Source organism: Lacerta agilis, chromosome 1 (genome assembly GCF_009819535.1).
Source record: "Lacerta agilis isolate rLacAgi1 chromosome 1, rLacAgi1.pri, whole genome shotgun sequence".
NCBI lineage: Eukaryota > Metazoa > Chordata > Lepidosauria > Squamata > Lacertidae > Lacerta > Lacerta agilis.
Genome location: NC_046312.1, coordinates 1,888,957 through 1,903,028, shown reverse-complemented (window position 1 = coordinate 1,903,028; position 14,072 = coordinate 1,888,957). Strand labels below are relative to the sequence as shown.

Sequence of the window (14,072 nt, the reverse complement as noted above, 5' to 3'; positions counted from 1 at the left end):
GTGTGTGTGTGTGTGTGTGTATATATATATATATATATATACACACACATATATATCTGTACTGCTGTATCATTAAATCTATGTGTATATCAAAGCTGTTTACAACAAAAGTACAATAAAAAACCATATAAAGAGTTAGAATCTGACATCAATCAACTACTGAGGTAAAGTTGTATTCATAACTACCTGGCAAAATAAAAAAGTTTTCAGCAGGCATTTAAAAGCTGGCGCACAAGGCACTTGCTGAATCTCTAGTGGCAGGGAGTTCCACAGGACTGGACTAGTTTCAGCAACTCAGGGAATGACCAACAACACTCGTGCAGATGATCTCAGAGATCGAGTTGGGATCGAAGGGTTCAGGCGATCCCTGAGAGACTCCGGACATAAACTGTTCAGGGCTTTGGGAATTAATCCAAGGACTTCGAACCCAGCTCTGTACTGGATGTGCAACCGGTGCAGCTGTTTTAACCACAGTGTGCTGTGTTCATCAGCAACCCATCAACATTCTGCACCAGTTGGAGCCTCCAAACCAGGCCCTGCTGGGCACCAGTAGCAGGTGGCCCTCAGAAGGTCACCCAGATACGAATATGGCCCTCGAGCCTGAAAAGGACTCCCTGCGCCTCTTTCTGTGACATGAAGCCACAGGTCGGGCTGTGGATTCCTTCCGCCAGTGGCCACATCGCAAGGCTTGGCCGGCCGGCCGCCTCCGTCTTTCATCGCTGCCTGGGATTATTCATCGTCGAAAATCTTTCAGCCAGAATCCAAGGGATTTTGGAGACTGTTAAATTAGGGTAATGGAGCTGGAAGAGGGCAGGGAGCTTCCTGAGCTGAACTGACATCTGCTGCACAAAAGGTTCCCCCCTGAGTCTGGGGGAAAGGGGCTGGGAGCCCGAGCATCTCGAGCGCCATGTATCCGAGAACCCCAGCGTCTTAAGACCTTCTTAAGCTCCTTGCGGAGATCAAACGAGGCTGGCTGGCAACATCCATATGCATGAAAGCTCTGCTCCTTCTTAGAAGCGGGAATGAAAGGCCTGGCCGGGCAGACACGTGTTTGCGGGATAAGCTCCTTTCAAACTTCTCTGGGGTTACTCTTCCGCAAAGTCACCAAGTCAGTTGGAACGAGCTTCTGAGGCATTCGCCAAGTGCCCTCGGAGGTTTGAGGTCTGAATAGGGCAGGTGCTACTCTGGGCCTTTGCAAGGAGATAGTCACTGGCAAAAGAAAAACAATACATCATTATAATATAAATCTGTTCATTTTTAACACTCACGTACACATAAATATATATTTCAGTTTCTAATCTCACCATCTCCCTAAAGTTCAGGGTGCGTAAACATGCATTTTAATAATAGTAATACTACTAATTATAATTTTAATAATAACTCCTACTGCTACTACACCATTAAACTAACACAGTGGAAATGCTCCATTAAAATATAAAATGTGATGAGCAGAATAATAATACAGTTGTACCTTGGTTTTCGAACAGCTTTCGTTTTGGCTCCTGAATGCCGCAAACGCCGCAAAGTGACTGTTACGGTTTGCAAACTATTTTTGGAAGCCAAACATCCAGTGGGTCTTCCGCGCTTTGGTTTTTGAACGTTTCGAAAGTTGAACGGACTTCCGGAACGGATTCTGTTCGACTTCCCATGTATGACTGCCATAGTGCTCCGACCACTCTGCACGGCTTCCAACACAAATCAAAACATAATAAAGGACCCAACACTGTTATTGTTGTTCAGTCGTTCAGTCATGTCCGACTCTTCGTGACCCCATGGACCAGAGCATGCCAGGCACGCCTATCCTTCACTGCCTCTCGCAGTTTGGCCAAACTCATGCCAGTCGCTTCTATAACACTGTCCAACCGTCTTGTCCTCTGTCGTCCCCTCCTCCTTGTGCCCTCCATCTTTCCCAACATCAGGGTCTTTTCCAGGGAGTCTTCTCTTCTCATGAGGTGGCCAAAGTACTGGAGCCTCAACTTCAGGATCTGCCCTTCCAGGGAGCACTCAGGGCTGATTTCTTTAAGAATGGATAGGTTTGATCTTCTTGCAGTCCATGGGACTCTCAAGAGTCTCCTCCAGCACCAGAATTCAAAAGCATCCATTCTTCGGCGATCAGTCTTCTTTATGGTCCAGCTCTCAGTTCCATACATCTCTACTGGGAAAACCATAGCTTTAACTATACGGACCTTTGTCGGCAACATTAAAATCTGCAATAAATAAAGTAAATGATCTCCGTCGCTGGACCAAAATTTCAGCCTTAAAAGCCAGCAAGAAAAGGCAGGGTACCTAAAGCAGTGCAAGGAGGAATGAGGCAGGGATGGCCACCAGCTTGCTTTGCTTTAAAAGAGGATTAGGGAAATTCTTGAAGGAGGAGAGGGATATCGATGGCAGCTGGCCCTGCTCTTGTCTTCTCAGTCAGAGACAGCGATGCTTCTGAATCCCAGTTGCTGGAAACCGCAGTAGGGGAGAGTTGCTCTTGTGCTCGGATCCTGTTTTCAGGTTTTTGGCTGGCATCTGGTTGGCCACCGTGAGAATAGGATGCTGGACTAGACCGACCCCCTTTGGTCTGATCCAGCAGACTCTTCTGCTCTGGTCAAACCTCACCTGGAATACTGTGTCCAGTTCTGGGCACCACAGTTCAAGAAGGATACTGACAAGCTGGAAGGTGTCCAGAAGAGGGCAACCAAAATGGTCAAAGGCCTGGAAACGATGCCTTATGAGGAACGGCTTAGGGAGCTGGGTATGTTTAGCCTGGAGAAGAGAAGGTGAAGGGGTGATATGATAGCCATGTTCAAATATAGAAAAGGATGTCATATAGAGGAGGGAGAAAGGTTGTTTTCTGCTGCTCCAGAGAAGCGGACACGGGGCAATGGATTCAAACTACAAGAAAGAAGATTCCACCTAAACATTAGGAAGAACTTCCTGACAGTAAGAGCTTTTGGACAGTGGGATTTGCTGCCAAGGAGTGTGGTGGAGTCTCCTTCTTTGGAGGTCTTTAAGCGGAAGCTTGACAGCCATCTGTCAGAAATGCTTTGGTGGTGTTTCCTGCTTGGCAGGGGGTTGGACTGGATGGCCCTTGGGGTCTCTTCCAACTCGATGATTCTATGATTCTTATGTATCTTCAAATCACTGCTAATGCATTTGCAAAGCTAAGCAGGGTCTGGTGTGGTTTCCAATTGGATGAGGAGAACTGTGTGTTGAGATTTCTTCATTGCATAGGGCTGGACTAGATGCCCCCCGGGGGTCCCTTCCATCTCTACAGTTCTGCGATTCTGCTAGTCTGTGATTCAAGAGCTCTGGCTCAGTGGCCCATTCCAGGTTTCTCCTCCCATCACCCAACATCTCACAACCTCCTAATATTTGCCTTCTGCTTTGTGTGTTTGTTTCCCTCTCAAAGGAACCTTGAATGTCTACCTGCGGTTAAAGAACCAGGCTTCCATAGAAAACCCCTTCTGGTCTTCGAGCGGCAACAAAGGGCAGCATTGGTCTCAGGCCCGAGTGAATATACACCCAAACACTTCATTTCAGGTAAGGAATGGGCTTACTTCTGAGTAATGGGATTGCACTGTGTGCGTCTAAATAGCCACCCAAGTCAGGAGGACATTGCTGGGCGCTGAAATTCAAATTTGGAATGGCAGATTTGTGCTCCTGGTCTTAGATGTAACATCCAAAGATGGATGAAATTCAGAGTCTTCTGAACTGGCAGGCAGTGGCCAAGATCCAGTAGTTCCATTATTATACTGTGTTACTCATCTCTTCGTTTGGGATGCTAATCAAAGCATATATATTTTTTGCATATGATGACATTGCTGATTAAGCATCAATATTGGACTTTATATTGCTAGGCAAAGCATTCTCTCCCCTCTTGCATATGCATCTGAAAAGGGCTTAAGGTCTGGAGCATATGCAGATGATTGGCAGGTGCTTCCTGAAATGGGCCAGGTGGCTGAATAGATCCGTTCTGGTTTCTTGCTCATGGCTGACGAGCAAAATTGATCCTTTTGTGTTAATGCACCTGCCAGAGCTACGAGGCTGGATTCCACACGTTGCAGAGGAAATGAAGATACGGCTCCTTTTGAGGGGCATCCCATGAAATGCAAGTTATCCCCGTGGTGCGCTCACAACCATGTTGCCTTTTCATAGGTACCACAAACTCAGTGGGGCTTGCATCTCAGTAGCCATGGTTAGAACTGAATTGCAACTAGGGATGCAATTCAGCACTGATTTCCATTCTGAGACATATTTGCTGCGTTTCCGCTCTGCTGCGATTCGGCTTCTGACAAAACCTGCTTTTTTCCACCTTGCTCTCTCGCCTGTGACCTCGTTTCCCATGATTAATTACGCCATCAGTTGTGTAACTATTAGGCTAGTCCACCCCATTTATTTCAATGCAAAGGGAACACAGTGCAAATTGCAGGGGGGGGGGGGCAATAATCAATTGTGTGTCATTTGCAGAATGAAAACAATGAATACTGATGTGGGAGGGCATTCAGACCAAGAGGGAAACTGCTTACAAGTATAGAGAGGGCATGGAGATAGTGAATGTGAGTCCCATGAGGTTCTAGCCTATGCAGTGTACCCCAAGAACTTTGCCATTCCCAAGATACCCCCCCCACTGAAAACCCCCCCAACCCCCGGATGCACCTGTTATGCTTTTGCATAACTCATTGCTAACTCCAATGCCCTGTCCCTCTTACTTTGCCCATGAACAGGACTAGCGAGAGTCTGTTTCAGTGGAATCATTCAATTTGTCGATTCGCTCCTGGAGTTTCCTGCCTCCCTGGTTCCCCTGCCCCTCCCTTTCTTATTTTACAGCATAAAACAAATTTAGGGCCGTGAAAACGCTGAACAAATAAAGCAGAATAAATGTCAGCACAGCTGGAACTTTAAATTACTTTCTTTCTTTCTTGCAGCTCCTGGGCCAACCAAACTTTATTTTGCATTTCAGAGCCTAAATGGGGAGGAATGTAAACCTCCCAGTTAATTTTAAGTGGAGTGAATCAGAGTGAATCTCTGTCTGCAGTAAATGCAGTTGCTCCAGCACAGAAATTAAAGCTTTTTATAGGTTAATTCGCACACTGAAGTGCATCCAAGATTTATTTTATGCTTCCCAGGCCCACATATCATCGGAAAGCATTTCTCATCTGAAGAGGGGATTATGAATGCTTTGCAGCAATCCCTGATTCTAAATGACCAGCTAAGGCAGGGATAAATTATAGCAAGAGCATTTTCTAGTATAAACTAGAATTCAACATTACCGGAGTGCTGTTTTGTATAGATGAAAAGAGTGCCAGTCCTTGCCCAAAGGACCTTCTGAGATCTCACTGCAGTCTCGCAGTCTGACAGTCTGACATAGCTCTTTTCTGAACCACAAAGAATCATAGAATCATAGAAAGTTGGAAGGAACCCCCAAGGGTCATCTAGTCCAACCACCGCACTGCAGGAATCGCAGCTAAAGAATCTCTGACAGATAGCCACCCAACCTCTGCTTTAAAACCTCCAAGGAAGGAGAGTCTATCACTTTGCCAGGTACTCCATCCCATGGCAAGCAGCTCTTGTCACCAGAATGTTTTCCCTAATGTTTAGCTGGAATCTCCTTTCCTATCATTTGAATGCATCGATTCAGGTCCTCCCCTCTGGAGCATGAGATATTTTAAGATGGCTCTCATTTAACCCCACCTATCCACAATTCAAGCTATTGGGCCAGATGACATGAGGGGTGCCCATAGGGAGGAGGAAGATCACCCATTCCAGGTGATGGAGGAACATGACACACAGAAGCAGGACTGTCAGGAGCCGTGCTGTGTCCCTGGGGCTGCAAAATTGATTCCTTGCCCTTATCTCAGACACTGTTCCGGAGCCAGAGGAGCAGAGACAGCAGTTGCCTCATTGTTTCAGTTGTCTCTATACTAATGCACAGAGTATGAGAAACAAGCAAGACGAATTTGAGCTTTTGATTCAGGATGACAAATATGACCTGGTAGGCATTACTAAAACCTGGTGGGATAAAACTCCTGACTGAAATCTAAGAAACTGAGGGGTATAACCTGTTCAAAAGGAATATACCAAACAGGAAGGGAGGAGGAGTAGCATTGCATGTAAAGGATACGTACACTTATGAAGAAATCCATGACCTGGAGCATGGAAGGCAGATTGAGAGTATATGGGTAAAAATTGTAGGTGAGGGAAACAAGTGTTATCTTACTGTAGGGGTCTGTTATAGATCTCCAAGCCAGTCTGTAGACTTGGATGATGCCTTATTATTATTATTATTATTATTATTATTATATCTTGCATTTAATCTTTATTGATTTTTAGTATACATCACAGTTATAATTCTCCATCAGAGATGTACATAAAAAGAAAAAAAATACTTAAATGTTGAAAATGAACTAAAATTATATAGTAAAGTATTAAGACTTCCCTCCACTTGAACGTGGGTCCTCTGCAATTCTATATTAACTGCATAATGAATAATGTCTAGTTTATATTTATCCAATATATGCATAAGTTATGTCACCTTGCAGGAGTCATTCAAGGCCTGCCAAAGATTTCAGATGTTTACAATTATCTTTTAGGTGTTGTCTGTATCTGTCCCACTCTGTGTTCAGTGTTTGGTCATCATGATTCCTAACTTTCCCTGTTAGTCTTGCCATCTCAGCGTACTCAAATAGTTTTGCCTGCCATTCCATTTTTGTCGGCATATTGTCTCCTTTCCAAAATTGGGCTAATAGCATTCTCGTGTCTGTAGTTCCAGACATAAATAACGTCCTCAAATCCCTCGGTATATCTACGCCTATAATACCTAGGAGAAAAGCTTCGGGATTTTTGGCGAAGGTTAACAAAAAAAAAATTTAATTTGTAGATCATATCCCAAAATTCCTTTTTTTTCTTTTTTTGCATTTCCACCACATATGGTACATAGTAAAGAAATGTAAAGAAATAGAAGGAACTGTGGATGGTGCCTTCTTAAAACAGATTACCGAACATTCATAAAGGAGAGTGTTGGGCTTTTGGTTTTAACCGGAAAAGCCTCAAAACCAGTTTAGCACTTGGAGTGGTGTCCAGCTACGCTTCCTCTGCGTTTTCCTGCTTCTCCAGTGCTTTTGCAGAGTTGTTCAAACTTCAAACTTCTTCTTGCGCAACGGTATGTGTGCCTTTTGTGCCAGCAATAAATTCCACACAACGTCTGGCTTGCTTAAAGTAAATCAAGCTTTAATTATAGGCATATAAATCACGGAGCTTCTCTCCTGGGCTTACGGACGACATCTCCTGCCACTCCGGTCAGAACCGAAAGTAGGACTGACAATAAACAGTGCGTCACATGAATCACATAGGCTTCGCATACAGCAGATACCCGGATGTTGTGACACATCCTCCCTGTGGGAGGGGCGTACTGTTGAACTTCTTTAACCCTGAAAGCTCCAAACCTCACAGAGAGATATAGTAGTCGTAGGAGATTCAACTGGCCCTGTGTCTGTTGGAAGCAACTCTGCAGGCACGATCCCCTATTGCTGTTGCTCCTGCTGCGCTGATAATCTTTCCCATGTGATCTCATTGCAGGTTGTTTTTGAAGGGATCCGCGGCAAGGGTATCGAAGGCGACATCGCCATCGACGACATCTCAATTGTGGAAGGCGAATGCACAAAAGAGGACTATGTAAACAATCGTAAGTTCCTCTTTGACCCACCCATGTCCTCGCAGCAGCATCCCAGCCATCTGCTCCAAGGCCCCAGTGGAAACGTAATAATCTTAAGTTCTTTTCTTTTTTCCTGTTATTCAACTTATACACCGCCCTATACCCGGAGGTCTCTGGGTGGTTCACAACAAGACGACAACATATGAAATCAAACCAAAAGCAATAACCCAATAAACCCCTTTCCAAAAAAAAAAAAGCCTTTTAGTTGTTGGGTGACAATAAGATCAACCAAAGGCCTAGTTAAAAAGGAACATTTTTGCCTGGTGCCTAAAGGTGTATGATGAAGGCGCCAGGCGAACTTCCCTGGGGAGAGCATTCCACAGACAGGGTGCCACTGCAGAGAAGGCCCCGTTCTCATGCTGCCACCCTTCTGACCTCTCAAGGAGGAGGCACACGGAGAAGGGCCTCGGAAGATGATCTCAGTGTCCGGGTAGGTTCATATGGGAAGAGGCAGTCCTTGAGGTATTGTGGTCCTGAGCCGTTTAAGTTCGAACCTTTGAGCATAACCACAGGAGTCCCTTTCTGGACTGCACTCATGGGAATGAACAGGAGGGTCTGGGAAATATTGCAAAACGGCAAGAGCGGCGATCCTGAAAGTAAACGTGGCAAAAATTTGACGTTTTGAAAAAAAAGAGGAAAATATATGAGCTATAATAAATGGGTAGAAACTGCAATTAATAAATGGGAAGAAAAAATGGGTTTAGAGGAAGGCACAATAAATTAACCATGATCAATGGGAGGGCTTGTTGCGTATTCTAAATATAAGCCACTACTAAGGAACAGGTAATTCAGTGGCGTAGCAGGGGAGGCATGGGGGGCTGTGGCCCCGGGTGCACAATCGGGGGGCACAAACTAGAGGGGGCCCCCGCAGAGACACCCCTTGCGCCCTGCTGGCAGTGGGGGCTGGAGAGCACAGAGGGTGAAGACCCCCCTCTATGTGTCCTCCATGTTGCGCCCCCTTTGGGGACTTGCCCCTTGCGCCCTATCCAGGCCCTGTTTAGATGCGCTACACCACTGAGTAAATTGCAATGGGTTACGCCAGGGGTCAGCAAACTTTTTCCACAGGGGGCCGGTCCACTGTCCCTGAGACATTGTGGGGGACCGGACTATATTTTGGGGGTGGAAATCCCCCCCACGACTCTCCCCTCCCTTCTCCACAGCACTGGACAAGCCCCGGTGGCTGCTTACCTGTGCCTTGCGAGCGGCAGGGGCTGGCAGCGAAGGAGGAGGGGCGCTGAGCGGCGCGAAAGGACTGGCTCCGGAGAGGGGCTGCTTAAAATGGCGCCCAGCCAACCGCGGCTCAACAAAGCCCAGCCCCCTTCCTCCTCTAGGCAGGGCAGGGAGAAGCCTGGAGGAGGGAGGGAGGGAGGAGAAGGCGCCGCCACGGTGCGTGTGAGGGAGTGGGGAAATGGCGCAGACCGAACAATCAGAATCCCCATGCCGATCCACGTGGTGATTCCCAGACCGTCTGTGGGCCGGATCCAGAAGGGAATTGGGCTGGATCCAGTCCCCAGCCCATGGGTTATGCCTTAGTTTGCAGAAGATCAGTACTTGTTTTTTTTGTTTCCTGCCCTTCACCCTAAGGTCTCTGAGCAGGTTTATGCGCTGTAATTCAGCAGAGCATCGGAACATTAAAACGTTACCGCGGATTGCTCCTGTTTCTCCGGTTCCCTCTCCCATGCACATCTCCTCGTATTATGGCATGAAATGAAATGTGTAAGAGGCTTAATGTCTCGTGACTGCTTCCTTTGGAACAGAAGACTTGCAAACGGGGAAACAGCCCCTTCATCGCAATTTAAGTGGCTAACCACTCTGTCCCTTTAGCCAAATATGCTGCTCGTTTGTCATTAACCCCACGCGACATTCAGCCCAACACTGAATTGAAGCTATGGGTTGCTCATAAGGGTGAACTAGCCAGAAAGGGGGGGGGGGGAATACAGGCACACCTGGGAAAATAGAATTGTTGGAAGGGACCGTGAGGGTCATGTAGTCCAAGCCGTCTTTAGCATATGCGGCGCCAGGGTGCACAAAAACAGCCCAGCGCCCCCATTTTTTTGGGGGGGGGTAAAGTTGTTGAGCTTTTCGGGGGCACGCAACTCTCTCCCATGCCACTGCAGGAGGAGAGACTTGTGTGCCCCTGCAGGAGGGCAGCACCCCCCACAGAGGCTTGGGAGGGAAGCTGCGTGCCTCGTGTGAGCAGTGTGCGTGCGCTGGGCAGGCCGCTTGATGGACCACCTAGCGCACATGCTCAGGAGGGCAGAGGCGGCTGGATGCCTCGGCGCCCGCAACAGGAAAGCCTGCAGCCCTCCAACAGGCTCTGCAGCGGCTGCCGGCTGCCCTGGCTCTTCAATCCCCGGACTCCCAAATCTCGGCCCCAGGTTCCGTCCTGGCGCCCCTGAGAGCCTGGTGCCTGGGTATCCTGCACCCCTAGCGCCTATTGGTAAGCCGGCCCTGAGCCCCTGTTAGCAACTGAACCTCCAGCTCATACCATTATAAGGGGAGGGGGGAAATGAACTTATCGAGCAAATTCCGCACTGAAAGACTATACTTCTAGCAGTTAGAGGTAAGTTGCCGTGTTGGTCTGCCCTAGTCAAAACAAAATTAAAAATTAAAAAATTCCTCCCTGTAGCACCTTAGAGACCAACTAAGTTTGTTCTTGGTATGAGCTTTCGTGTGCATGCACACTTCTTCAGATACACTGAAACAGAAGTCACCAGACCTGCTCTGAACAAAGACATTGGATTCTTATCTCATTATACATGACAAAGCTATCTTTAGACATCTCACCCCTTGCCTTTTCCTGTAAGACCAATTGCAGTCGTTAACAGTCGCCAACAGGTTTTCCACACCTATCAGCTGATCACCCATTCCCACCACCCTTCTGAGTAATACCCCTCCCCACTCTCTCCCTATATATAAGGGTCTGGTGACTTCTGTTTCAGTGTATCTGAAGAAGTGTGCATGCACACGAAAGCTCATACCAAGAACAAACTGAGTTGGTCTCTAAGGTGCTACTGCAAGGAATTTTTAAATTTTGTTTTATACTTCTAGCAGTGATGGAAGGAGAGTTTCCTAGGAAAAAATGTGCTTTCTAGGAGGAATGCATCTGAAATCTGCTCAGGTTTTTGTGAGGGCAAAAACCTGCATTGAAGTGGACTTAAGAGTGGGAAACAGGAAAGGGAGAATCCATTGTCCGTCCATTGAATCCTCAGAGGCCTGCGTAACTCTCTTTCCCCTTCTCTCTTCAGATATACCTTCGGGCACAGTCAGGACTCTGCCACATATACGGATTTTCCCCGTTTTCCTTCTCATGTCTGTCTTAAGTCATCAGAGGTGACCTTATTCTGGCGGAGGCTACAGCAGACGAGGTGGCATGAGGAAAAGAGAACATTTTTAAAAAGAAACAGAAACTACCAAAGATTCCTCCACTGACTGACTCAAAAACGATTTTTTTAAAAAATAAAAAAGAAGATGATGATGAAGATGAAGAAGAAGAATCGAACATTTAAAAAAATATAAATATATATAAAAAAGGAGCCTTGGGAGTTTATAAAAGACAAAAGAGATGGAGCGACAAAGGGGCTGCGGACGCCACAGTTTTCCACGTGGAAGTGAAGGAGAGAGACCTTCAGGTGCTTTTGTGGTTAATTAGAGACGAACAAACGAAACCAGAGAGAGAGAGAAAGACACACACATACACACACATATATACACAGCATTCATTGGACGAACTCTGTCAAAGAGCTATAGAATTCCTTGTTCAAAGCACAAAGTCATGGCTTGTTTTGTTTCAAATGAATAGCTCGCTTGTTGCCATGGAGGCCCGAATGACTTGCCAACGGAGAGATTTCGTGAAAGAGAGAGAGAGAGAGAGAGAGAGCGTGAAAGAAGGGGGAAAGGAGGAGAGAGCCCACTCCCTACACCTCACTGCAAAACAGGGTAGAAGATAAGCCTGCGTTTCTGTTCTCCCCCTTCCACGCGAGGTTTTCCCCTTGCACCGAGTCCCATGCCCCCTTTCCTCGGGCGGCACCCGAGCTCTTCTGGAAGACATTCTCGTTTCAGTTCCCCATGGCAAGGCTAGATCAACGGTTTGCGGCCTCCTCGCTTTGCATGCATTGACGTGACTCCAGGAACATACGGACGTTCGGCGGCGACACGGGTTTGTCCAAAGTTGGCTTGCGGCTGCTCGGACGCCATGCCCGGATGCCATCTTCCCCTGCCCCCAGGCCCTTGCGCCCTCCGAGACCCCTTCCCACCTCCTCTTCCTCCTCGCTCCACACCTCCCCTCCCAAGCCCAGCCGGAATCATCCGTTTGAACCAAGTGACGAAACCAAACTAACATCTTTTTTTTCTAAAATGCCATGGAAACCAAGTGCCTTCAACAATAACAAGCCTGAGAAGAAGAAAAGCGTGGGGTGGGGTGGGGAAATGAAATCGCGGAGGGAGGGAAGAAGCTTGCAGGTTCGGGGGACATTTGCAAAAACAAAACAAAACAAAACCACTTCTTTTTTTTTCCCTAAAGAGCAAAAAAATTAAATAAATAAAAAGTCAACCGTAAACGCCGAAGAGGAATGGTAAGGAGCAAAAGCAGCGACCTGCTTCTGGAGATGGATTGACTTGGAATCCCCTTGCGGGCAGAGACCTTCCCAACAGCCATGGCCTTTCGACGTAGCACCTGTGAGAAATTGGTGCCTGTTTGATCCTGGGGGAAACAGGGGCAGCCCTTGCTTTCCAGGGTACCAAGTGAGGTTGGCTGGAGGAGTTGTAGAAGAAGGTGGTTCACACACAGAGACACACACACACAAACACAGAGTTTTCCTTACTCTAACCTCTGCGCAAAACCAGATTGGTCCTTACGTTTAGCGAGCTGAGGAAGCAGGGGGAGGTCAACGGGGCGAGGGGAAGCAAACAGACTCTTTGCAGCAAAATGCAGGCCAGCCGACCTGGTTTCATGTCAGAAACACGGAGAAGAGAAGTCCTCTGCCCTTTCATCAGACTCTTGTGCAAAATTGTGAAATATTATTTTATTATTTTAGCAAAATTAAAAAAAAAAACTACAGAAAAAAAAAACAACGACAGCAAATCACTTTTACAGAAAAATAATAATAAAAGAAAAAAATAAAACCTGTACAAATTATTTTCAGTTACCTGGCTCCATCCCATACCTATAATCAGCCAATTTTTCCAATACACTGTAAATTTCCCCTTCTATACAAGTTGGTAATGGGGAAAAAAATTGAAGACCTTTTCCCTTAAATTATCTCAGCTTTTGACTTCATTAAAAAGAAAAAGAGTTTTGCCTAATCAAGAGTTATTATAATTATTACGAATATTCTACATTCTTTCAGAACCCTGGGGATGGAAAGGGGAGGGGGGGCGTGTATGCAAATGATTTGGATATTAAAAGGAGGAAAATAAAAGTTCAACATTTGAAAACAGTAATATTTCAAAAAAAAGCACAAAGAGACACAGGTAAACAGTGAGGAGGCTTGATTTTATATTTTAAAAAAAAATCTGTAGAAAAACGTTTGTGCCGATGATTCAGTCATTCAACTGAAAGAGATAATTTTACAACTATGCTCAATAAAGCTTATTTCCAGGTAAGGTATTGGTAAGTGGTGATTATGTTTGTTGAACACTCCATCCACCCAGAGGTCCCCAGCTTCAGGAATGATGATGATGATGATGAAGATTATGAAGATGATGAGAATAACATGGTGTGCCACAACACTAGGCTGTTGCCTTGCTTGCTTGATTGGTGGCTGCCTAGCAACTGGAATAATAACAATCATCAGAAAAACACTATAATGATGTGCCTGGCTGTTGCTATACTAAAGTACTGGACTGTGTGCAATGTACTCACAACACACACGCACACACACACAACACAACACAACACAGTTCTAATTAGAGAACTGATAGTAAGTTGCAGTGAAGTCTAGCTCCACCCCCAATTGCTGTGATTGGTGAGTGTTGAGTGAAGTCATAGCATTCTAGGCTAATCTTGCATCCCTCATTAGGCAAAGGCTAGCTCTGCCTCCAATTGCTGTGATTGGTGAGCGTTGAGTGAGGTCATAGCATTCTAGGCTAATCTTGCATCCCTCATTAGGCAAAGTCTAGCTCCGCCCCCAATTGCTGTGATTGGAGAGCGTTGGGTGAAGTCATAGCATTCTAGGCCAATCTTGCACCCCTCATTAGGCAAAGTCTAGCTCCGTCTCCAATTGCTGTGATTGGTGAGCGTTGAGTGAAGTCATAGCATTCTAGGCCAATCTTGCACCCCTCATTAGGCAAAGTCTAGCTCCACCCCCAGTTGCTGTGATTGGAGAGCGTTGATTGAGGTAATAGCATTCTAGGCTAATCTTGCACCCCTCAT

General features: G+C 46.4%; 1 protein-coding gene across 1 annotated transcript in view; it reads left to right on the top strand.

The window, feature by feature from the left end:
- MDGA2 (MAM domain containing glycosylphosphatidylinositol anchor 2) overlaps positions 1-11,177 on the top strand; it is a 377,896-nt gene extending 366,719 nt beyond the window's left edge. The window contains exons 15-17 of the mRNA XM_033158260.1: positions 3,398-3,528; positions 7,564-7,669; positions 10,948-11,177. Of these exons, the coding sequence (XP_033014151.1) occupies positions 3,398-3,528; positions 7,564-7,669; positions 10,948-11,036 (326 nt within the window). The 3' untranslated portion in view covers positions 11,037-11,177. The remainder of the gene's footprint in view (positions 1-3,397; positions 3,529-7,563; positions 7,670-10,947) is intronic.
- Positions 11,178-14,072: the final 2,895 nt, after the last annotated feature.